The sequence below is a fragment of the Staurois parvus genome, unplaced genomic scaffold (assembly GCF_062004578.1).
Source record: "Staurois parvus isolate SC_StPar_1 unplaced genomic scaffold, SC_StPar_1.0 ptg000081l, whole genome shotgun sequence".
NCBI classification, from domain to species: domain Eukaryota; kingdom Metazoa; phylum Chordata; class Amphibia; order Anura; family Ranidae; genus Staurois; species Staurois parvus.
In genome coordinates, this window is record NW_028317877.1 from 14,895,833 (window position 1) to 14,922,078 (window position 26,246).

Consider the following 26,246-nt stretch of genomic DNA (forward strand, 5'->3'; position numbering starts at 1 on the left):
CTAGATCACCCGAGGGCATTCTCTTGGTGGGTGGCTCATGGTTTCTCACAGGTGCAACACTTTTTGACTTTTCGGTCCTTTCCCACCTGGAATGTCCTTCGGGAGTCTCGGGATGTTCCCCCAGCGGAATTTTTTCGGTACCTTCAATTGCGGCACTGGCTACTTTCGCTGAGGGCCACTTCTGCTTTCCCATATCAGAAATCTGCCTTTGAACGGCTTTGCCAGCAGCACCCGGGCGCCCCAGGCCTTATCTCCCTTCTTTACGCAGCTTTGAACAGACGCTCGTCTCACACTTCTCTTTCATATGTTGTTCAGTGGGAACGCGACCTGGGAGTGGCTGTGGATCCGGAGGACTGGAGTAGGGCCTGGTCACTCATAGCTAAATGTTCATTTAATACGACCACGCTGGAAGCAGCCTACAAGGTGTTGTTCCGTTGGTACTGGGTTCCAGCTCGTCTGGCCCAGGCTAACCCTGCCTGTAGTGATCGATGTTTTCGGGGTTGTGGCCATCGCGGCGATGTACTGCATATCTGGTGGTCATGCCCGAGGTTGGTTCGTTTTTGGTCTCGTGTGTTTGGCCTCCTTTTCACTTTGTTCCATCTCTCTATACGCCGGGATGCTCGGTATGCTTTGCTTCATTGCCCCATACCGGGCCTTTTGGCTCGTCAGCAGCGGTTGGCTTCCTATTTGTTTTTATCGGCTACTAGGACAATTGCTCAGGCCTGGAAGAGTCCGTTTGTACTTTTCCAGGGGGTGCGGGATCGTATGACTACTATGATGCTCAACGAACAGATGTCGAGCATATGCAACGACTCTCAACATAAATTTTTGAAAGTTTGGGAGCCTTGGTTGCAATACGCCTTTCCCACGCTCCCCCCGACCAGTGTGGGGAGGTAATGGAGTTTGGTATTGGCGCTCGTGGACCCCTGCTCTTTGGTGTGGTTTTTTTTTTTTTTCTTTTTTTTTTTTTTCCCTTTCTTCTCTGCTCTTCTTCTCTCCTTTTCTGTTTGTTTTGATGTGACAGTGGACAGCTGTCTTTAGTTGAGATAATCAAAGTCTCACTGATGTTACTGTAATCTATGTGCCATTGATAGCCCCTGCGTGGGCATACGTTTTGCCTTATTAGAATTAGAGCGTTGTCTGCTCTATTTTGCCTTTTTTATTGGTGCAATTGATAGCCCCTGCGTGGGCGTATTTTGTTGCTTGTGTTTTACACTGTTTAAAATTAATAAAAACCATTGAAATACAAAAAAAAAAAAAAAAAGCTCAGATCTTAGAGATTCCACTTTGCTCTGGATTCTGCTTTGCTACTCATATTTACAGAGAGAGAGTGGGCCTCCCTGGAGCATGAGCGGGGTCAAAATTGTGACCCCTGATGCTACGCCCATGGGTATACCTCTAGGCTGCAGCCATGCAATTTAGGTAAGTATGGATCTCAAACAGGCTAACTGCATCTATACTAAAAGTACAACTATCCTTTAAATCCACTGTGATTCAGTATTTTATGATAATAAAAAAAACTCACAACTAAAGTTAATCAAATGTTGACCTATGTTTGCCATACTTGGAATAGCTTTAGCAATTATTGCAAAAACCACTTCAGGTGCACAGCAGAAGAGTGAAGCAACCTGCCCTGGATGCCGGGGTCTAGCAACAACTCTGCCTTCGTGCTTACAGTATTTATAAAGGCATTCACTATCCTGAAAAGAAAAGCATGACTGTTATGGCTACTGTAAAAAGATGAAATATGAAATCTGGTTTGTTTGTACAGGTTACTGCATTTTGGACATTGTTATTGCTCCTTATATTTCCTCATTAAATATGCCAATTTATATTCTAGTAAAGTGGTGGTCAATACAATAAAATGTGTGATTGGATACATACTTGGTGGAGCTTCAAAGACATCCGAATTGCTGGAGAAATAACAGTGTGTAACAAGTCCATATCCGCAAATACCCATTCTTCTTCTTTAGATATTCGATAATGTCCTTTAAATAAGGTATGAAGGCCATGGAGAAATGAATCCAAACTGAAAAATTAAGTTAAGAAACATCTGTTAGGCTAGTTTAGTTAATATGCAAATATACAGTAGGTGAATTATAACTAAAATACACATGATATGAAGAACGTAGTCACATTTAGTGTAGCTTACAGGCAGATGAATATCTTTCTAATTAAGTTGAAAATTGAATACCCAATGAATCCAATTAACTGTCAAAATGCAGTTTTATTGATTTGCTTAAATATATTCATGCCAAATCACCCAGTCTATTGAGAACCACACAATACAGGAATCATGACTGCCTGCATTCCTGAATTGCATCGTTTTATACAGATGGGACAGACCTGCATATTTTCATTCATGGAAATGAATAATGTGTGAATCGCTGATTCTTCTGATTCAAATTATTATCACTACTGCACTAAAGCCCAGACATCCCTCAAAAACACTGATTTAATGTTGGTACTACAGTCATGGCCAAAAATATTGGCACCCCTTCATTTCTGTCAGATAATGCACCACTTTGCCCAGAAATTTGTTGCAATTACAAATGTTTAGGCATTTGCATGTTTATTCCTTTGTTTTGTATTGGTATGATACAAAAAAGTGGAGAAAAATCTGACACCTTCCATGCAAAACCCCAAAAATGGACTGGACAAAATTATTGGCACCTTCTCAAAATTGTAAGAAATAATTGCATTCCAAGTATCAATTAACAGGTGCTGACAATACAGGGCCGGATCTAGCCTGTCCAATGTGGGGGTGCAGTAAAAATGTCAGGGGGGCAGAGGATGAGAGGTCAGCAGGGCAGTGTACAGGGAGTCACCAAGACAGATGATAGGGTCATCACTTTGTAGTGCAGGGAACAGAGGCCATTAACTTGTAGAGCAGTGTACAGGAATCCATAGGGCAAACAACAGGGGTCAGCAGGAAGGAAAACAGTGGTCACTGCTGGTAGGGAAGAAGATAGGAGTCACTTCTGGCAAGGCAAATGTAGGAGTCACTGCTGGCAAGGCAAAAGGCAGAGGTCAGGGGTCACTGCTGGGAGGGCAGAGGACAGGGGTCACTGTAGGGAGAACTCAGCAGAGGTTAGTGGGCACTGCTGGCAGGGCACTCAGCAGAACTCCTTTTCCCATCCCTGCACTGCACACAGGCTAGGCACAGGCAGCAAATCTTCTCCTTGCCATACATTACTGAAATTAGATTCCCTCACACACAACCTTGATCTGAACAGTGTGTAGCTGGCTTCTGCAGCTGCACCAGTATTCTGACCATGGAATTTCACAGGTCAGAACTGCAACATAGTAGCCAGCTACACACTGTACAGATTGTGGTTGTATGTAAAGGAATCTGATCTCAGCTATGTGCTGTGTGGGGAGCAGGATCTCTGCTGCTTTTCCTCAGGCTGTGTGCAGCGCAGAGATAAGAGAAGTAGTTCAGCATAGTTGCCAACATTTTAAAAACATTTCCAGGGTCACCTTTTTTCGCTATGCGCCCAGATAGCCACTGTCATGAAGTATGTACTTAAATTAGGGATGAGGCATTCACTTAAAATAGGGGTGTTTTTGAAAGCAGCATATCACTAACCTAATGCTGTACTTTTATCACACATACAGTTGTGACCAAAATTATTCAACCCCCAATGCTGTAAAGGGGTTTAGGGACTATAGTGTACATTTGGAATTGTATTCAGAATCAAATCCTACAAGGACGTTGTAACTACCCAAATGCAACTAAAATGACATCAATTGTTTATGTAATACAGTAGTAAATGGTTCTTATGTGGTTTCTTCATTGCCACAATTATTCAACCCCTTAAAGACTACCACTCTGAAGAACAGAGGTTCATACAGGTGCTTTCCATCAGGTATTGAAAACACCTGTGGATGTCACCGAGCAGCAATCAAGCATAATAAGCACCAATTAGGCAGCTTTAAAATGACTGTGATACTCAGCTCCTTCTAGACATTTACTGGTGTGGTTACAAACATGGTGAAGGCAAGAGAATGGTCCAGGAAGACAAGAGAAGAGGTGATTTCTCTTCACAGGAAGGGCAATGGCTATAAGAAGATTGCAAAGATGTTAAACATACCAAGAGACACCTTAGGAAGCATCATTCGCAAATTCAAGGCAAAGGGCACTGTTGAAACGCTACCTGGTCGTGGCAGAAAGAAGATGCTGACTTCGACTGCTGTGCGCTACCTGAAGCGTAGAGTGGAGAGAAGTCCCCGTGTGACTGCTGAGGAACTGAGAAAAGATTTGTCAGATGTGGGTACAGAAGTTTCAGCCCAGACAATAAGACGCACACTGCGTAATGAAGGCCTCCGTGCCAGAACTCCCAGGCGTACCCCCTTGCTGTCTCCAAAGAATAAGAAGAGTCGACTGCAGTATGCCAAAAGCCATGTGGACAAACCACAAAAGTTGTGGGATAGTGTTCTGTGGACTGATGAAACAAAATTAGAACTGTTTGGGCCCATGGATCAACGCTATGTTTGGAGGAGGAAGAACAAGGCCTATGATGAAAAGAACACCTTGCCTACTGTGAAGCATGGTGGAGGGTCAATCATGCTTTGGGGCTGTTTTGCTTCTGCAGGTACAGGGAAGCTTCAGCGTGTGCAAGGTACCATGAATTCTCTTCAGTACCAGGAGATATTGGATGGAAACGTGATGCAGTCCGTCACACACCTGAGGCTTGGGAGACGTTGGACCTTTCAACAGGACAATGATCCCAAGCATACCTCCAAGTCCACTAGAGCATGGTTGCAGAGGAAAGGCTGGAACATTTTGGAGTGGCCATCGCAGTCACCAGACTTAAATCCGATTGAGAACCTCTGGTGGGACTTAAAGAAAGCAGTTGCAGTGCGCAAGCCTAAGAATGTGACTGAACTGGAGGCCTTTGCCCATGAAGAATGGGCGAAGATACCCGTAGATCGCTGCAAGACACTTGTGTCAAGCTATGCTTCACGTTTAAAAGCTGTTATAACTGTAAAAGGATGCTGTACTAAGTACTAAGATTGAATGTCACTTGGGGGTTGAATAAAACTGATAATGCTGTGAGCACAGAAAAGACATTTGTGGTTATTTCATTATAACTGTTATGTTATATTTGTCTGACCTACAAGTGCCTCTTTAATGTAAATGTAAGCAAGATGACTGAATGATCAAAAGCAATGTCAAACTGGCCAAAACACTCAATTTCAGTGGGGGTTGAATAATTTTGGTCACAACTGTATATAGGAGAGATGAGGTTATGCTAGCTCAGCATAGTGGCAGGCTAGAGCAGTATAATGGCAGTATAGTGGCAGATTTGGGTAGTATAATGGCAGGCTTTGGTAATATAGTGGCAGTAAAGTGGCAGGTTAGAGCAGTGTATGGCAGGCTAGAGCAGTATAGTGGAAGGTTAGGGCAGCATAGTGGCAGGCTGGGGAAGTATTGTGGCAGATTAGAGAAGTATAGTGGCAAGCTAGGACAGTATAGTGGCATGTTGGGGCAGTGTAGTGGCAGGCTAGGGCAGTGTAGTGGAAGGCTGGGGCAGTGTAGTGGAAGGCTGGGGCAGTGTAGTGGAATGCTGGGGCAGTGTAATGGAAGGCTGGGGCAGTGTAGTAGAAGGCTGGGGCAGTGTAGTGGCAGGCTGAAGCAGTGTAGTTGAACGCTGGGGCAGTGTAATGGAAGGATGGGGCAGTGTAGTAGAAGGCTGGGGCAGTGTAGTGGAAGGCTGGGGCAGTGTAGTGGCAGGCTAGAGCAGCATAGTGGCAGGCTGGGGCAGTGAAGTAGAAGGCTGGGGCAGTGTAGTGGCAGGCTGAAGCAGTGTAGTTGAACGTTGGGGCAGTGTAGTGGAAGGCTGGAGCAGTGTAGTGGAATGCTGGGGCAGTGTAGTGAAAGGCTGGTGCAGTGTAGTGAAAGGATGGCGCAGTGTAGTGGAAGGCTGGAACAGTGTAGTTGAACGCTGGGGCAGTGTAGTGGAAGGCTGGAGCAGTGTAGTGGGTGGCTGGGGCAGTGCAGTGGCAGGCTGGGGCAGTATAGTGGCAGGTTGGGGCAGTGAAGTAGAAGGCTGGGGCAGTGTAGTGGCAGGCTGGGGCAGTGCAGTGGCAGGCTGGGGCAGTATAGTGGCAGGCTGGGGCAGTATGTAGTAACAGTGTGCTCAGTCACTTACAGTACAGCATGACTGGGGATGAAGTCTTCCCGGGACTTTGCTGCTACATCTATTTCTCTTCCTGAGTTAAGGTGTCTGTGGGAGGAGTGAAGGAGGCAGCCATACCCCCAGCCCCACCCACCAACTTTGGCTTCCTCAGAAAACAGTGAAGATCACCAAGAGATAGCCAAGCTGTATTAGATGACAGGAGAGAGGTACAGGCAGCCTCCCTCACCCCGCTGACCTGATAAGCTGGGCAGTACATCTATGTATACAAAGCTGCAGGGGAGAAAGTGCAGCTATCTGAAGTATCGTTCAGCAGACAAGTACAGTGTGCAGAGAGAAGGGTGGCAGTTAGCTTTGGGGAGGGGGGCGCAACTAAAATTTGGGTGGGCCTAGCCCACCATAGCACCCCCCTAGATCCGGCCCTGTGACAATATAGAAATCACACCAGCAACCACTTAAAATGGAGACAAATTGACTCAACCTTTCTGTTGTGTTTCTCTGTGTGCCACATTGAGTATGGAGAAGAGAAAGAGCAGCAAAGAATTTTCTGAGAATTTGAGAACAAAAAATGTGGAAAAGCATGGACAATCTCAAGATTACAAGTCTAAGATCTGATGGTTCCTGTGTCCACAGTACACAACATTATCCAGATGTTTATAGCCCATGACACTGTAGCTAATCTCCCTGGACATGGACGAAAGAAAAATTGATCAATGTTTGCAACAAAGGATTGTATGAATGGTGGCTAAAAAAACCTTGATAATTTCCAGACAAATGCAAGCTGACCTTCAGGCACAGGGTACAACTGTGTCAGCTTGCACCATACGCCACAATCTGAATAAAAAGGGACTCTTTGGTAGAAGACCCAGGAGGACCCCACTGCTAACACAGAAACAAAAAAAGCCAGATTGAAGTTTGCCAAAACCTACCTGAGGAAGCCAAAATCCTTTTGGGAGAATGTGCTGTGGACAAACAAAATAAAATTACAGCTTTTTGGTAAAGCCCATCATTCTACTGTTGTCAGAAAAAGCAATGAAGCCTTTAAGGAACAGAATACCGTCCCTAAAGTCACACATGCTGAAGGTTCACTGATATTTTGGGGTTGCATTGCTGTTTCAGGCACTGGTTGTCTTGACCGTGTGCATGGCATTATGAAATCTGAAGACAACCAAAGAATTCTGGGCTTTAAAGTAGGATTCAGTGTCAGAAAGTTGGATCTCCGTCAGAGGTCATGGGTCTTACAGCAGGAAAATGACCCAAAGCACACATCAAAAAGCATCCAGAAATGGTTTAAGACAAAGCGCTGAAGAGTACTGAACTGGCCAGCACTGAGTCCAGATCTCAATCCCATAGAGCACCTGTGCAGAGATCTCAAAACAGAAGCTGGGAAAAGGAACCTTTTCCAATCTGAGAGACCTGGAGCAGTTGTCTAAAGAAGAGTGGTCCAAAATTCCAGTAGAGAGGTGTAAGAAACTCATTGATGGTTACAAGAAGTGATTGATTTCAGTTATTTTTTCCAAGAGTTGTGCTACAAATATTACATTAAGGGTACCAATGAATTTGTCTATTCCATTTTGGGGGTTTTGCGTGGAACGTGTCAGATTTGGCTTTTTGTTTCTCCATTTTATTGTGTCATACCAATACAAACAACAGAAATAAACATGAGAATGCCAAAACATTTGTAATTGCACTAATTTGCTGGGCGAAGTGGTGCATTATCTGACAAAAATGAAGGGGTGCCAATATTTTTGGCCATGACTGTATATAAAATCAGTAATATAACTGCAATATGATATCTACACTATATTGCCAAAGGTATTGGGACTCCTGCCTTTACACGCACATGAACTTTAATGGAATCCCAGTCTTAGTCCATAGGGTTCAATATTGAGTTGGCCCATCCTTTGCAGCTATAACAACTTCAACTCTTCTGAGAAGGCTGTCCGCAAGGTTTAGGAGTGTGTGAATGTTTGATCATTCTTCCAGAAGAGGATTTGTGAGGTCAGGCACTGATGTCGGACGAGAAGGCCTGGCTTGCTGTCTCCATTATAATTCATCCCAAAGGTGTTCTATCGGGTTGAGGCCAGTCAAGTTTCTCCATCCCAAACTTGCTCATCCATGTCTTTATGGACCTTGCTTTGTGCACTGGTGCACAGTCATGTTGGAACAGGAGGGGCCATACCCAAACAAAGTTGGGAGCATGCAATTGTCCAAACTGTCTTGGTATGCTGATGCTTTAAGAGTTCCCTTCACTGGAACTAAGGGGCCAGGCTCAACCAATGAAAAACAACCTCACACCATCTTCCCCCCTCCACCAAACTTTACACTTGGCACAATGCAGTCAGGCAAGTACCGTTCTGAAAACTGCCAAACCCCGACACGTCCCTTGGCTTGCCAGGCAGAGAAGTGTGATTCATCACTCCAGAGAACACATCTCCACTGCTCTAGAGTCCAGTGGCGGCGTGCTTTACACCACTGCCACCGATGCTTTGCATTGTACTTGGTGATTTAAGGCTTGGATGCAGCTGCTTGGACATGGAATGCCATTCCATGAAGCTTTCTACACACTGTTGTGCTAATCTGAAGGCCACATGAAGTTTGTAGGTCTTTAGCTATTGACCCTGCAGACAGTTGGGGACTTTTGCGCACTGTGTGCTTCAGCATGCACTGACCCCACTCTGTCATTTTACATGGCCTACCACTTCATGGCTGAGTTGCTGTTGTTCCCAGTTGCTTCCACTTTGTTATAATACCACTAACAGTTGATTGTAAAAAATTTAGTAGCAAGGAAATGTCATAGATGGACTTATTGCACAGCTGGCAACCTATCACGTTACCAGGCTTGAATTCACTGAGCTCCTGAGAGCGACCCATTCTATTCACAAATGTTTGTAGAAGCAGTCTGTATGTCTAGGTGTTTGATTTTATACACCAGTGGCCATGGAGGTGATTGGAACATCTGAATCCAATGATTTAGAGGGGTGTCCCAATACTTTTGGCAATATAGTGTATATCAATATAACTCGTTGCACCTCACCATCACATATCATCATTAACATAGAAAAATGTAGGGAGAAGTCCCATTTGAAGCATTGTCTATACAACATTACTTAGTTACATAGAGAAAAGCAAAAACACATAGAGAATATTCCAATTTGCTAAAACAAAAATTCATTCCTGTTCCCCAAAGGCAAATGGATACTCAGTAGAACACTATTATTCATGTTTTTTCTTGTAAATACTGACACATGTATATTTTGTGCATTTAGAAACATGTCCAGACTTTTTATTTATTTATTTTTAAAGAACTGAGTTGGCTAGAACAACCTCCTGTAAAAGACTATTTCACTCTTATTGTAAAGAATACTTTACATGCTGTAAGTATGCTGTAGGTAAACCTAATTTTCTCCAGGCTCAAAGAGGTCCCCCTTGTTTTTCATGGGTTTACTGTATGGTCCATTTATCATATGCTATGCCTGTTTATAGCTTTGTGACATTGCAGCAAGGTTTTTCATTTGAAAAGCTAAGATCAAGAGATTAGAAAAGTGTGTGTTCTAACAGAAAATATAACCAATTTGTAGGGGGATTAACTTTGGAGAACCAAAGCCTGTCTAACCACTTGCTGTCCGAGCCAATTCTTACATTTTTCACACATAGCAACTTTTGTTGCTAGAAAATGACTTAGAACCTCAAAAGCAATAAAGTTTCTGAAAGTAAAGGCCCTGTAAAATAAAACTGTGAGTGTTGCAATTTTTTATGTCATGTGATATTTGTACAGCGGTTTATCAAACACAAATTATCTGGAAAAAAGATTTAATAGGTTTTAGTGTAGACAAACATAATACAATACCCTAATATTTTGTAAATGATAAAAGATGATGGTATGCGGAGTAAATAAATAACTAACATGTCACACTTGAAAACTGTTCATGCCAGTGGAATGGCAACAAACTACAGTGCATTAACTTATCTATAGGTGTCACTTGAAAAGCCTTTACAGGTTACCAGTTTAGAGTTACACAAGAGGTCTGGCACTAGCATTACTGATCTCGCTCTGACATTTATGGTGATACCCCACATGTGTAGTGCAATCACCGTTTACATATGCATGCAGGACCTACATGCATGGTCACATTTCCGTGTGAGCACACGGGAATAAGGGTGTTTTAAGTTTTATTATTTATTTTATTTAAAACATTTTACACTGTTTCTTTATTTTTTTTATATTACATGGGATGATAACATGGGCAGTGACAGGTCCTCTTTATGGAAAGATCTGGGGTCTATTAAACCCTCCAAAGCAGCTGGTGAAACCAAGATCAGTTTGATCAGCTGCTTTACAAGCAGGTACCAGCTTGTAAACAAACAAACCAAAACCGTAAGTGAGGAAATGCAAAATTAGGCAGACTGCCTGGAATTCAGGATTGATTTTTTTTTTTACAGCAGTACTTTTGGATGTGTTTGGAGCAAACTGCTGAGTTTAACCCTTTGCATCTAGTAAGCTGATGGCTTGAATCAGAGTGAGCGGATGAAATTAACCCTTGCAAGATCTGAGCACTTTTAGACCTCCTTTAATTTAAGAGGTGTGAGGATAGAGGTGAGCAGTTTGTGGTACACCAGGTGGAGAGGGAGAGTACTCTGGGCTATTCTTGTCTGGAAAGATTAGTACTAAGTGCAGTAATATTCACATTGGCGCATGTTGGTCTATGGACATTGCACTTTCTTTTTTTTTTTTTCTTCCATAAAAGGTTTGGAATCGGTACAGATATATGACAATGTACACATCCAAGCAGGCATGAGTGTTACAGATCAAAAAGGGCCAAAAGCATCAAAACAGTTGCAAACCAGTATAACTTGAACAATGTTAATTCAGAAGCTCAAAATACTCCATCAGAAGCCACCAACAGTGATAAAACTAGGACAAAGATGACAAAGAAAAGAGCGCATGTGCCCCTATAATAGATGTGTAGAGAACTGTATGTACAGTGTGCGAAGGGTCTGTTAACAATAGACGTGTCACAAGGTGGACTGACACTCCTCCACCACTGTACAAGGCCAACTATTTACCCGTCAGTTTGGAACCAAAAAATAGGAGCGGTTTACATCACAGGGACAAACCCATACCTTAGGGTATGACTAAGAAGTAGCTAGGTGAGTTGCAGGGTATGAACAAAAAAGGAAAAAGGAAAGGAGAATAGAGGAGGAACAGAAAGAAAGAAAAGGAAAAGGAACAGGAAAAAGAAAGAAAAAAAAGGGGGGGGGGAGTAGGGAAATAGTGGAATGAAAGAGGGGAAGAATGGGAAGAGGAGAAGGAGGGGAGGGGAAAGAGAGGCGGCTATGGAAGGAAAGGGTGACACTAACCAGGGGGGAGGGGATACATCCACACAACACTCCCCCAGGTAAAACTGAAGGTTCTCATTGCCACCCACAGGTCTATCGAGAAGACCCTGAACTTGTGTGTGAATTAAGACTATATGTACACCCTTCAGATTGGAGAAGGTTGATGTATTCAGTTTGAGTTTGATACTGAAGCCAACACAGCCATGTCTTATGAAAGTGTGTGATCCTCTCCTGTGAGACGTGTATCAGCTCCTCCTTGTCCTTGATTTTATTAATGTGCCTGAACCAGTCCACCATCGTGGGGGCATGGTCTGCAAGCCAGTGGACAGAAATGCACAGTGTAGCAGCGTTTATCATGTGCATTGCTAAGGACTTGAAGTACAGTCGTTTAGGTAACCCAGAGTGGTGTAGCAAGAACTGCGCAGGTGTATACTCCAGGGGGGGGGGGGGGTTCCAGTCACAGCGGTGGTAATACGATGGACTTCCTTCCAGAAGCTTGTTAAAGTTGGGCATTGCCACCAAATATGTAGCAGTGTTCCCGGTGCCAAGTTACACCTCCAACATTGATCAGTCATTGCTGGGCTGTACTTGTGTACCACAATTGGGGTACAGTATCATCAAGATTGCAGATTATAGCCATTTTCCTGAATATTGACTTCAATATGCCTTTGTGCGTGAAGAGACAGACATCCTCCCTGTCTTCCTCAGTTAGGGTAATGTTCAGATCTCGTTCCCATTTAGAACGAGTGCTGGCACCCTAAAGAGGCGTGTCAGGAAAAAGGGACAGATAGATAGAAGATATCATGTGAGCCTGAGGTCGCTCCAAAGAGCAGGCAATTTCAAAAGCCGTCCTAGTACTGGCAAAGTGGGTTCGGGTTAGAGGAGCATTAAGAAAATGTCTGACTTGAAAGTAGGCCAAAAAGGGAATTGGTTTATCAGGGTCTTGCATAGAGAAAGCCATGTGGTCCTTAAACCACCCACTATCAAAGAAGTGAAGAGCCCTCAGCGTTCTCCTGGGCCAGCTCCCCTGGAGGAAAGTCCCAGAGGCACCAGAAGGGAAAGCCGGATTGAACCGCAAAGGTGTAAGTGGTCCAGAGAGTGATGAAATAGAATAAAGTTTTCAGGCCTAGTGAAAAATTTGCAGGGTCGGTCCCAACAGTGGGTGGGTTTTCACCCCTGATGGACTTGAGCAGAGGATATCTAAGGTAGAGCGTGAACGGACATCTTGAAATATAGTTGTTCCACTGAGACCCATGCCTTAACCCGGTCATGCACAGACCAGTCGACAACCCTGGACAGATGGCAAGACCAATTATATTTTTTAAGGTCTGGGAGGCCCAGCCCACCTTTATGTTTGGGCATGGTTAACAGGGTGTAGTTGAGTCTACGAGATGCCATACCTCACTCACAGCACACAAGATTGCCAATCACTTCCAAAACAAGAACGACGCAATCCGTAAGGACATCGCCAATGCTCAATCTACCTCCCCACCTAGCCTCCCTCCCACTATAACACCATCTACTCTCCCCTTCTCTGACCTCGCAACCACCCTGCCCCCCACCACACCTAACATCCCGCACACTTTAACCTCTCTAACACTCCTCTCCTTCAGCCTTGCTACCACTGAGGAGGTCTTCTCAGAAGCCCGCCTCACCACTTGCCCCCTTGACCCTGTCCCCACACAACTCCTCCGGTCACCCTCCTCCTCCATCCTATGCTCCCTCACCCACATCTTCAATCTCTCCCTCTAAACTGGCGCATTCCCCTCCCCCCTAAAGCACGCGCACATCACCCTCATACTCAAAAAACCCTCCCTGGACCCCACCGACCTGAACAACCTTAGACCCATCTTCCTGCTGCCATTCACATCCAAGCTCCTTGAGTGCTTAGTCTACAATCGCCTAAGCTCTCACCTCACTGACAACAACCTCCTCGATCCACTACAGTCTGGCATCCGTCCCCTACACTCCACCGAAACCGTCCTACTCAAAATCACTAATGACCTGCTAACCACCAAAGCTAATGGCCACTACTCAGTCCTCCTACTCCTTGACCTTTCCGCGGCCTTCGACACAGTTGACCACCCCCTCCTCCTTAATAAACTACACTCCCTTCGCATCAGAGACTCCACTCTCTTCTGGCTCTCCTCCTATCTATCCCAACACTCCTTCAGCGTTACCTATAACGCTACCACCTCCCCCTCTCTCCCCCTCTCTGTTGGGGTCCCCCAAGGCTCTGTCCTCGGGCCCCTTCTCTTCTCCATCTACACCTCCTCCCTTGGCAAACTGATACACTCCCACGGCTTCAACTATCACCTCTACACCGATGACACGCAAATTTACCTCTCCACCCCTCACCTCACCCCTTCAGTCTTCGCCTGTATCACCCACCTACTGAACGACATATCAGACTGAATGTCGCTCCATTTCCTTAAATTGAACCTTTCCAAAACCGAGCTCCTAATTTTCCCCCCAGCTCACGCCCCCCCCCCATCCTCTCCATCATGACCAACAACGCCACCATCAGTCCCACCCCCGCAAGCCAAAGTCCTAGGTGTCACTCTAGACCAGCAATGGGCAAACTACGGCCCGCGGGCCGTATACGGCCCGGCGGACCTTTTAATCCGGCCCGCGGAGCGTGATACATTGGCTGTCAGGATGTGTGTAGGCGGGGCAGCGTGACGAACGTGAGGGGAGCTAGGCTCCTCTCACAGTCTGCCCTGAAGACCGGAACGGCGCGGGATACATTGGCTGTCAGGATGTGTGTAGGCGGGGCAGCGTGATGAACGTGAGGGGAGCTAGGCTCCTCTCACAGTCCGCCCTGAAGACCGGAACGGTGCGGGAACACGGCGAGAGGAACGTGCGGAGCAAAGGTAAGTAAATTGACACAGGGGGGACTTGGCTTACTACTTGTATCGGGCCAGGGCTCTTTCCCACTTTCATTTGTTTCAGGGCTTGGTCTAGTTCCTCTGCAGAGAAAGGAGCCTCCAAGCTCTGGGCTTGTTCTGGTGATATGGCCTGAGGGCCATGTTTAGCTAGAAAAGTCATTAGGTGATTGTGTCTAGTAGCTTTTGCGTCAGGAGAAGACTGGGGTGATTTCAGATTGTATAGATATTTGTAATACTTCTGGAATTGACGAGCAATCGCCTGCGAGTTGTAGTGAAGTACCCCTGCCTTATCACATATAGAGTGGATCAGGAGAGTCGCTCTTTTAGCACGCAAGGACCTAGCTAGTAGTCTACCGCTCTTATTACCCTGTGCATAAAAAAGTTTTTGTGACAAAAGGTCATTTCTCTGTGTGCATCGGCCTAGATCTTCCTTAAGCTCCTGTCGGAGTTGAGTACACTTCAACAAGGTCGAGTGTGCTAGGGAGAGTTTGTGTGCATGTCCAAGTTTTGTTATTTCAGATGTGAGGTCTTGAATCCTACGCTGATGCTCTTTTTTGAAGGCTGTCTGCATAGCTATAAGCTCTCCCAAAATCACACATTTCTATGCCTCCCACTGAGTCAAGGGGGATGTGTCTGGCATATCATTGAGAGTAAAGAAAGACTGGAAATTTGCCTATAGTGTTTGTACCCGCAGGGGGTCACAGAGGAGAAAGGAGTCCAATCTCCAGCATTTTGTTTTAAATTCTCTTTCTGGAAACGATAAAGTCATAGAGATAGGGTGGTGATTTGAGAGGATCATAGGTTCAATGGTGGTGGACATAATGTAGTGTAGGTCAGCTTGGGAGCGAAAGAGGTAATTTATGGGCAAATATTTCTGATGAAGTGGGGAGAAAAACGTGTCGTCTTTTACAGATGGATGCAAGACCCTCCAAGAATTGTGAAAAGAGAGATCTGAGAGGCAGTTTTTTAATGTTGTGCAGAGCCTTAAAGGGTAGAGACAAGGCGCCAATGGATGAGTCTAACAAAGGCGTGAGAGGCACATTAAAATCGCCCCCCACCACCAGAAGACCCTCTGCAAAGTCTGCTGACTGTATGCACAATTCCCAGAAGAAGCCCACCTGGCCCTCATTGGGGTAGTAAATATTGGCTAGAGTTAATGGACAGTGGCCAAGTTTGCCTTTAAGAAACAAGAATCACCCATTAAGATCTGCTTTTTGAGCCTGGAGCGAGAACTGTTGGTGTTTAGCAAATAATATAGATACCCCCCTGGATTTGGATTCCCCCACAGCTGCATTATACACCACCAGGAAACAGGAGTTAGTAAGTCTGGGGACACTATCCAACCAAAAATGTGTCTCCTGTATAAACACGATTTGGGCCGTTTGCTTGTGAAAGTGATGGAGGAACTGAGACTGTTTTTCAGGGACATTAAGGCCCTTGGCATTCAGAGCGGATCTTGAAGGAGGAGTGACAGAAGAGGGCAGACCCTCCACATAGTTTTCTATATGGTGAGGGACAGGCATTCTTAATCCCCCCTAGCAGCAATCACCAAAGAGAAAAAAAAAAAGGGAAGGGGGGACACAGGAAAGAAGAGAAAAGCAAAGTATTCCTGCCAGCCAGTAAAGAGAATGACAGCGGAGAAGGGCAAGCAAATTACCAAACTGGTCAAAAGGTAATCAATTTAGACCAGAAACACCATGGTATGGTCAGTCACGAAAAAATCCCCGCTTGGAGGGTGTAATGAGGATAAAAAAAACGCAACAATTAGGATATAAACTCTGAGGGAAGAAAACAGCATGTTAAATGTACTCAGATTCAACAACAGTACCCGGGATAGGGGAAATGGAAAGGGAATTGAGACAATTCACATAGGTCGGAGAGGTAAGCAAAAACATGAACAGGGAGATGGCACTCAGGGAGCCCAGCACCTCATCCTCAATGCTGCCCCCAAGGACAGCTACAGGTGCACGCCCCCCCAAGGAGGGTGCCCCCTGAAGACCAAAGACCCTCCCCCACCGACCAGGTCCTTATGTCCACAGGGAGGCCGCAAAGCGATACCCGTACTCAGGCCCCTAGAGAGGACATTACCCCCTACGGGATCCCGAGGCCCCTGCCGACGCAATCCCCGCCAGGAGGGTGGGGGGGAACAGACCCCACTCACTGTCATGCCACATTAGAAGGCCAGGCATATAATAAACTTAAAATGAAGGGCATTCAACAGGCCTCCATGCCTGTGTGTCAGAAGTCTTTGCCCTCTTAGCGTAGTGGAAAAGAGGTCAGGTTCTTGGAGACGGCAACTGGGAGCTCCAAAGCTGTCAGATTAGGTGACCAGTTCTTCGACACCCTGTCCACCGCCCCGGATGGCAGGTGATGGTCAGGGTGCGCCCTATCATAAGCTGAAAAATGGGCTCTCCCGGTGCCATCGGGGTGGTAGGCTTCCTGCTGTCAGGTGTCGAGGAGTCGGAAGTCCTGATACCACTCCGGCACGTCCACCAAAGGAATTTGAAGCACCTCACAGAAGGATTGCAGCTCTTCTGGATTACAAAAAACGTGGGTACGGCCTCTACAGGTGGCCGACAAGCTGAAGGGGAATTGCCATTTGTAGGCAATTCGGTGTTCCCATAGGGTGGATAGTAAGGGCCGCAGGACTCTTCGGTTTTGCAGTTGGTCATGTTCAACGGTTTTGGGAAGGCCTCTCACCCGACCCCTGTTGCCCAGATCTTTGATGTACTTCTGCATATCGGTTAAATGTAGATTGTAGAAGACAAGAATAGCAGTCATGGGGGTATCCTCCAACTGTTGCCCGACCAGCCTGGAATGGGACTTCTCCCTAGGTGGAACTGTGGTGTGGCAGTTGAACTCTAAGTCAGTCTATCTAATCTGGGCTTTAATCCTTCCATAGTAGTTTATGATAGTCTTTGAGTGAAAGTACAACAGCAGCAACTGCTCGGTTTTCTCTCAGTCAACATCCTAGAAACTCCCCTTTATAAAGGTCTCAAAGTCCTCCAATCTGGGGTTTCTGACCCAACTAGCAAAGACAGGAAGTGATGTACATAAATAACTTTATGACAGTAAGACACACAGCCACTTACAATTACAGACAGTAAAGGGCAGCAAATCTGTACAAATACTTATGGTTCCTATGCCTCCTGTTATATATTTGCTTTCACTTATGCAAACTCCAAACTTTCTGCAATTTTCTTTCACAAAATGGTAAATCTACCTGAAAGACAAGTGATGTGTTGCTGCCGCCAGAAGTCTTCTGCCCAGAATACACAGTCCAAATGAAATAGTTACCAAAAACGAGTCTTCATCAAAGTCCACTTTCTAAAATAAATTAAAATCAATGCTGCATTAAACAGTGTTAAAGAACAACCTCATCAAAATGCGTTGCATAAAATCTTATAGGTTATGTGCATTAAAACCAGATTTTTGACCATAACCAAAGCACTTAGCCTGTGGCTTAAGACCATGATTTACATTACATAAAGTGATACTAAATTGGTTTCCAAATAAAAACCGGTTGCTATGTTCATTCTTCATGATCGCATTGTATGTGGGAAGGTAGACACCTTCTCTTCCTCACTTCCAAGGTGAACTAGAGGGTATGGCTATGGGATCTGTAGTGCGCATAAAGCAGTGTATATGACCAAAACTAATATGCTTTGCTCATTCCAAACAAACAGAAGAGAGGAATAAAAAGGAGAGGTTCAGGAGCTTTTGCAGGGCATTACAAGGAGGCAGAAAAACACAGAAACAGTTTCATGAAATGTAGATTACATGGCCATTAGGTAGTAAATGTGTATGGATTATTTTTGGAAAATAAAGATATTGTTTAGTGATGTCAACAGTAAGAACTCTCCATAGAAATGAATTGAGATTGTGAAGTGCTCACAATGGCCTGTTGTAGAGAATTCTGACAAAAATCTGTGTGGTACTAAAGCTGGCCATACATTATACAATTTTCTTGTTCAATTTCCATTAGACTTACCTACAACTATATAGTACAAGGGCCTGCCTGATTGCATACAAATTGTAAGGGTATAGGTTTGACCTCATATTATATGGTTCTGGTAAATCTAAAGGAAAATTCTACAAGAAAATTGTATAATGTATGGCCAGACTAAGGAGAGTTCAAAACCAACATCTTGGTAGGTCATTCCAGGTGTGTATTAGACCAGTATGAGGGAACTGAGGGCAAGGGAAATGCCAAATCATTTGTAACTGCACTTAATAATAAGGCTTGGCTGTATTTGGCCTTTAAGTTAGCTAGTTGGCAACCTTTTGAGAAGAGAGAATACAAGCTTGACAAGTTAAGCAAGCTTGTTAGAAAATTATTTTTAAGTGTTTTTCAATGTGTACAAACATGCTTGTAAAGAAGCATACAAGAATTTACCATACCTTTGGCTTTTGTTTAGCACAGTACTGAATCCAGTCCAGATAAACGCTGCAAAAGCTGGCTCTTGTAATACCTTGCAGGCATGGAATGTAGTCTTCATCTATGTTAATATTGAACATCGTGTGGTCATTTTCTACGTGATCCCACTTTGTGAATGATTGTAAAGCCTTTTGCATTGATTGATCACTTAGCCAATGAAGAAGCTTTGGTGAACTTGTTGCAAAGTAGATTATGCTCTGTGGACACACACATTTATTGCAAACTTTAGCCCAGTTATGTATTCATCCAATTTTTTTTTCAAACAATATTTCAAAATATGTCTACAATAACAACCTAGATTCTTTTTTTATATTTTCTTGTTAAAATATGCAGCACTCTAACAGCTAGCAGGTTAATAATCTAAAGCTTTGTACACAAGGCCGAAAATTGGACAAAACTGGTGAGTTCAGCAGGAACCGCCTGACTTTCGGTTTCTGTGCACAGCTGGTTGTTCTACAGAATCTGGTCTCACGAAAACCAGCATCTGACCCACATCTGATCAGTGCTTTCAGCCAATGGCTTTGAGTGCTGGTCAGTGTGTTCTTGAGGTGGGGGCAGTCCTAATTTGCAATACAATAGCACAGCGGTGGAGATCATCGCACTAACATCGCTTGAGTACAGCAAATATGTCAGGTTTTTTTTTTGTTCAGTCCATTGGGTTGAACGGAAAAAAAACTTCTAATGTGTACCCAGCATATGTGCCTACGCTGCTCCTTACCCAATACAAATCAATAGGAATGCAAAAGCAGCTTGAAACTGTTTGATTTTCCTAGAAGAAAGATCCCCCCTGTCAATGAACTGTGAATGATCAAAAGTGTCAAAAACTGATCTAAAAGATCACCTAAAAGCAAGCTGCATTTGCCCATCAACACAAGCCTTCAGTTTGTTTTCCATCTCATTTTCAGGCAATGGGAGGAATTTAGGAAGCTAACATGAAAGGAGCACAAGAAGGACCTTACTAGTGTAAAAATGCTCTTTGTATGGGAACATTACAGTTTTACAGCACAGTGTGTGAATCAATAGATATTGGCAGATCAGTGATATCATGGGGGCCGTGATCATTTCGAAGCATGAATGTCCGCCAAGCGCTACACAAAATGACACAATTAGCATTATACAAATTGTGTGAGTGTTGGAAGATCCACCTGGTTTATTTTACACACACACACATATATATATATATATACATACAGTTGTGTTCAAAATAATAGCAATATGTTGAAAAAAGTGAATAAAGCTCAAATTCCTTCTAATAGCTTTTACTTCCATACACACAAATGCATTGGGAACACTACACATTCTATTCCAAATCAAAAGATGAAGAAAAATATATCAAATTTGTGTTGTTCCTCTAAAAAAATTGAAGAAAAGTGAATATTAGACTGTTCAAAAAAATAGCAGTGTTTGTATTCTTCTTTACAAACACAAACATTCACTATATAAACTGAAAAATGTTTGAAGATTTTGTTTTCCTTTGAATCACTTAATGAATATTTAGTTGTATAAGCACTGTTTTTGAGAACTGCTGTACATCTGTGTTGCATGGAGTCAACCAACTTCTGGCACCTGTGAACAGGTATTCCAGCCCAGGATGATTGGACTACATTCCACAGTTCTTCTCTATTTCTTGGTTTTGCCTCAGAAACTGCATTTTTGATGTCACCCCACAAGTTTTCTATTGGATTAAGATCCGGGGATTGGGCTGGCCACTCCATAACGTCAATCTTGTTGGTCTGGAACCAAGATGTTGCACGTTTACCGGTGTGTTTGGGGTCGTTGTCTTGTTGGAACACCCATTTCAAGGGTATTTCCTCTTCAGCATAAAGCAGCATGACCTCTTCAAGTATTCTGATGTATTCAAACTGATCCATGATTCCTGGTATGCGATAAATAGGCCCAACACCGTAGTATGAGAAACATCCCCATATCATGATGCTTGCGCCACCATGCTTCACTGTCTCCACAGTGTACTGTGGCTTGAATTCAGTGTTTGGGGGTCGTCTGACAAACTGTCTCCGGCCACTAGACCCAAAAAGAACAATCTTACTTTCATTAGTCCACAAAATGTTGTGCCATTTCTCATTAGGCCAGTCAATGTGCTCTTTGGCAAATTGTAACCTCTTCAGCACATGTCGTTTTTTGCAACAGTGGGACTTTGCAGGGGCTTTTTGCAGATAGCTTGGCTTCACATAGGTGTCTTCTAATTGTAACAGTACTCACAGGTAACTTTAGACTTTCTTTGATCTTCCTGGAGCTGATTGTTGGCTGAGTCCTTGCCATTTTGGCTATTCTTCTATCCATTCGAATGGTAGTTTTTCGCTTTCTTCCACGTCTTTCAGGTTTTGGTTGCCATTTTAAAGCATTTGCAATAATTTTAGCTGAGCAGCCTATCATTTTCTGCACTTCTTTATATGTTTTCCCCTCTCCAATCAACTTTTTAATCAAGGTATGCTGTTCTTCTGAACAATGTCTGGAACGACCCATTTTCCTCAGAATTTCAGAAAGAAATGCACTGTAACCAGCGTGTACAACATTTGCTGCCTTCCTTCCTTAAATAAGGGCAATAATTGCCACCTGTTTTTCAAAGAATGAATGCCTCACTAACAGAACTCCACACTGCTATTATTTTGAACATGCCCCTTTCAATTAGTGATTCAATTACACAGAATCAGCAGCATGCATGTCATGACTGTTGGGTCTGTTGGATTTCTATTACTCCACTACACCTGCTAGTAAAGTATTTGCCATGTATAAATATCATTTCTACCAAAAACAGTGATTGATCAGGTTAGTGATGTCTGACTGCTATTATTTTGAGCACAACTGTATATATACAGTCAATATGCTCTTTAGCCTATTTATCGCATACCAGGGATCATGGATCAGTTTGAATACATCAGAATACTTGAAGAGGTCATGCTGAAGAGGAAATGCCCTTGAAATGGGTGTTCCAACAAGACAACGTCCCCAAACACACCAGTAAACGTGCAACATCTTGGTTCCAGACCAACAAGATTGACGTTATGGAGTGGCCAGCCCAATCCCCGGATCTTAATCCAATAGAAAACTTGTGGGGTGACATCAAAAATGCAGTTTCTGAGGCAAAACCAAGAAATAGAGAACTGTGGAATGTAGTCCAATCATCCTGGTCTGGAATACCTGTTCACAGGTGCCAGAAGTTGGTTGACTCCATGCAACACAGATGTACAGCAGTTCTCAGAAACAGTGCTTATACAACTAAATATTAATTAAGTGATTCAAAGGAAAGCAAAATCTTCAAACATTTTTCAGTTTATATAGTGAATGTTTCAGTTTGTAAAGAAGAATACAAACACTGCTATTTTTTGAACAGTCTAATATTAACTTTTCTTCACTTTGTTTTAGAGGAACAACACAAATTTGATATATTTTTCTTTATGTTTTGATTTGGAATAGAATGTGTAGTGTTCCCAATGCATTTGTGTGTACGGAAATAAAAGCTATTAGAAGGATTTTGAGCTTTATTCAATTTTTTTAACACACTGCTATTATTTTGAACACAACTGTATATATATATATATATATATATATATATATATATATATATATATATATATATACACACACAGTGGGTAAAATTAGTAATGAACACATCACCATTTTCTCAGTAAATATATTTCTAAAAGTGCTATTGACATGCAATTTTCACCACATGTTGGTAACAACCCGTGCAATCCATACTTACAAAGAAAACAAAACAAATAAGTTCAGAAATGAAGTTATGTGTAATAAAATGGAATGACACAGGGAAAAGGTACTAATCTCACTAACAGAAATTTATTGAATACTTCATACAAAATCCATACAAACAGTCTTCAAATCTTGAAGGTTCTGTGGGCCTCTTCTATGAACTCTGATCTTTAGTTCTTTCCAAAAATTTGCTACTGGATTCAAGTCAGGTGATTGGATGGGCCATTCTAGCAGCTTAATTTTCTTTCTTTGAAACCAATTAAGAGTTTCCTTGGCTTTGTGTTTGGGATCATTGTCTTGCTGAAATGTCCATCCTTGTTTCATGTTCATCATCCTGGTAGATGTCAACAGATTTTTATCAAGAATGTCTGGGTACATTTTTCCATTCATCCTTCCTTCAATGATATGAAGTTTGCCAGTACCATACTGAAAAACAGCCCCACACTGTGATGTTTTCACCTGCAAACTTCACTGTTGGTATGGTGTTTTTGGGTTGATGTGCAGTGCCATATGATTTCCAAACATGGTGTGTATCATGCCATCAAAAGAGTTCAATTTTGGTCTCATCTGACCAGACTATATTCTCCCAGTATTTTGCAGGCTTGTCTAAATGTTGTGCAGCAAACTTTAAACAAGCTTCAACATGCTTTTTCTTTGGCAATGGAGTCTTGCGTGGTGAACGTGCATACAGGCCATGGTGGTTGAGTGCATTACTTATTGTTTTCTTTGAAACAATTGTACCTCTAATTCCAGGTCTTTATGAAGCTCTCCACAAGTGGTCCTTGGACAACTCTTCTGATAATTCTTTTCACTCCTCTGTCAGAACTCTTGCGAGGAGCACATGGTCGTGGCCAGTTTATGGTGAAATGATGTTCTTTCAACTTCCGAACTATGGCACCAAATGTGCTCACTGGAACATTGGGAAGTTTAGAAATACTTCAATAACTAATGCCATCTGTACGTTTTGCAACAATAAGGGTGCAAATGTCTTGAGAGAGCTCTTTGCTTTTACCCATCGTGTGATGTTCTTGTGTGACACCTTGGTAATGAGACACCTTTCTATAGGCCATCAGTTGAGACTGAACCAGGTGATATTAACTTGCACTGACAAAGGGCAGGATTGCTTATTAATTACTGACATAGTTCAGCTGGTGTCTTAGCTTTCTATGCCTTTTTGTAAATCCCTTTCTTCAAGTGTTCAATTTGTTTTCCCTGTGTCATTCTATTTTATTACACATAACTTAATTTCTGAATTTATTTGTTTTGGTTTCTTTGTATGTATGGATTGCATGAGTTATTACTGACATGTGGTGAAAATTTCATATCAATAGCACCTTTAAAAACATATTTACTGAGCAAAATGGTGACGTGTTCAATACTTATTTTACCAGCTGTATATGAAACCTGGTTTGGTTCCAGAAATATCAGTGAACCACAGTGCTTTCCCCGCATTCTCCACCCACTTGGTAGTTACATATAATGTACATTATCTTTTTAGTAATGGCCTTGGGGGCAAATGCCCCCATGCCCCTGAACCCAGCACTCTCTTGTACTTTAGAGAGAAATATACAGTAGTAAGATGTATACCTTCTAACCAAAAGGTATACATGTTGGTACAGACTTTATATAGGCCTCCTTGTAATTCTGATGCATCTATAAGCTAATGGAAGAAAATGGCATACATACAGTCAAAACCATGTAAAGTATAGTGTTTAAATTATTACATAATTCAAAGCGCATTTAGCTTTTTTTATATTAACAAAAGGGAAAGGAGTCCATACCTTTACATAATATCTGATGAGAATTTTTCGGAGATCAAATACTTGAAACAGACTTGATGCATTACTATAAATGACATTGTATCCTTCCAGTATGTATTGGCCCCTAACGACTTCCCATGTCAGCCATCTTAGATTGAATGCTGAATTACATGAAAGAATATGTGGTAAATGTCCGGGCTGAAAGCAGCAACATCCTTGATTGATGTCATACCCTTCAGTTATTGCTTCTACTTCACGCTGATGGCAGTATGTTCCTTTATAAATTAAATGAAAATGATTGTGTTATTTATAAGCTTTAAAGCGAAATATTTTAAAGTAGAAGAAAATCCCAACTATATCTATTCTTAAAAATGCCCCCACGCCCACCTTTCCTGCCTATTGCCTAACCTGTATAAAAAAGATCTATGTACTTGTACATGTGCTGTAAGGAGGGAGGAGACAGTGGCAACAACGGCTGGGGTATGGGAGCCTATAGGTGATGTCACAGCTCCCGAATTTAGAGCTGTTGTCAAGCGCTCCCTTAAACAGAGCTGCAGGATCACATGACTAGACTGGAGTGGATATAAAAAAAAGCCTAAATATGCAGTATTTTTATATAGGTTAGAGAGTATAGGTGGGTGGGGGGGGCATTTTTTAAGAATAAATGTAGTTAGGGTTTTCTACCATTTTAATCTCCCCAGTACAAACAACTAAGTTTCAGAACAATTTTAACAGTGTTAAAATGTATTTCACCACACTATAGTTAATTTCATATCAATGATAGCACATCACAACAATACAACATAAGGAGGAATAGATGGTGTTTTGGGGTGTAATTCTCAGTACACCCATGCTGTGTGTGAGAAATATCTTATTAACCACTTGACCTCCGGAAGGTTTTACCCCCTTCATGAGCAAGGCATTTTTTGCTATTCACACTGCACTATTTTAACTGGCAATTGCCTAGTCATGCAACACTGTACCCAACTTAAATTTTTATCATTTATTTAACGCAAAAAGAGCTTTAAGTGGTAACTGATCACCACAAGGTTTTTTATTTTTTTATTATATACATGACCCCATTATATAAAAAACCCCAATGTTTTCTACTTTCTGGTATCAAACATATCCAATTAAAAAAATGAAAATATCTAATTTCTTCATAAATTTAGGATAAAATGTATTCTGCTACATGCCTTTCTCAATAAGTGTATATTAATTGGTTTATGCAAAAGTTATAGCATCTACAACCTATGGTATACAGTATATATATTTATATTCATTCATAATAGTGGCAAGGACTGCCTCTCCTTTGAAAAGTGCTCCATGCAATATGTTTCCTCCTTACTGCCTGTTTTAACCCCCTAAATGGAGCATCATCATGCAATGTGTACGTTTGAAGGCCTTTGTAGTACAGCCCCATTCACCTCCGTGTATACTTCCAGCTGAGTCCACAGAATGTGTACATCCCTGGCTGCTGCCACTGCAGCTAAAGGGGGAGCAGTTGGGGTGGTTTCAATGGGCTTCCCTACCCACAGAAACACAGGTGAGGAAGTCACTGACCCTTTTTTTAAAACTGCACTGCACCGAAAATGCACTGCAACTGCCAATCCATGGGGTACCATTAAGAATTAATGACACCCCTGTGCGCATTCCCCGACACACAGTAATGTGAATATAAGGCTTGATTCACATTACTACGTGTTGGGGAATGCACACAAGGGTGTCATTAAGAATTAAGTACATACAGTAATGTGAATCAAGCCTTATATTGGGGTGCCATGATACAGAATACTTTTCAAGGGCACCATGACTGGAACAGGGTTGAGAAACACTGATCTAGACATGAACACAAGTGACCTATCTTGGCTCTGAACACTTTCTCCAGCTGTCAGCAAGTCAAGCAATTTGGTGGCATAGCTGCAATGGGGGTGAGGAGGGTACAAGCTCT

The 26,246-nt window shown here is 42.9% G+C and overlaps 1 protein-coding gene across 1 annotated transcript in view; it reads right to left on the reverse strand.

Moving 5' to 3' along the window:
* Positions 1–26,246, reverse strand: part of PCNX2 (pecanex 2) — a 212,046-nt gene that overhangs the window by 40,453 nt on the left and 145,347 nt on the right. The window contains exons 25-28 of the mRNA XM_089669801.1: positions 24,317–24,570; positions 18,770–19,003; positions 17,592–17,695; positions 1,885–2,029 (exon numbers count right to left, since the gene is read on the reverse strand). Of these exons, the coding sequence (XP_089525927.1) occupies positions 1,885–2,029; positions 17,592–17,695; positions 18,770–19,003; positions 24,317–24,570 (737 nt within the window). The remainder of the gene's footprint in view (positions 1–1,884; positions 2,030–17,591; positions 17,696–18,769; positions 19,004–24,316; positions 24,571–26,246) is intronic.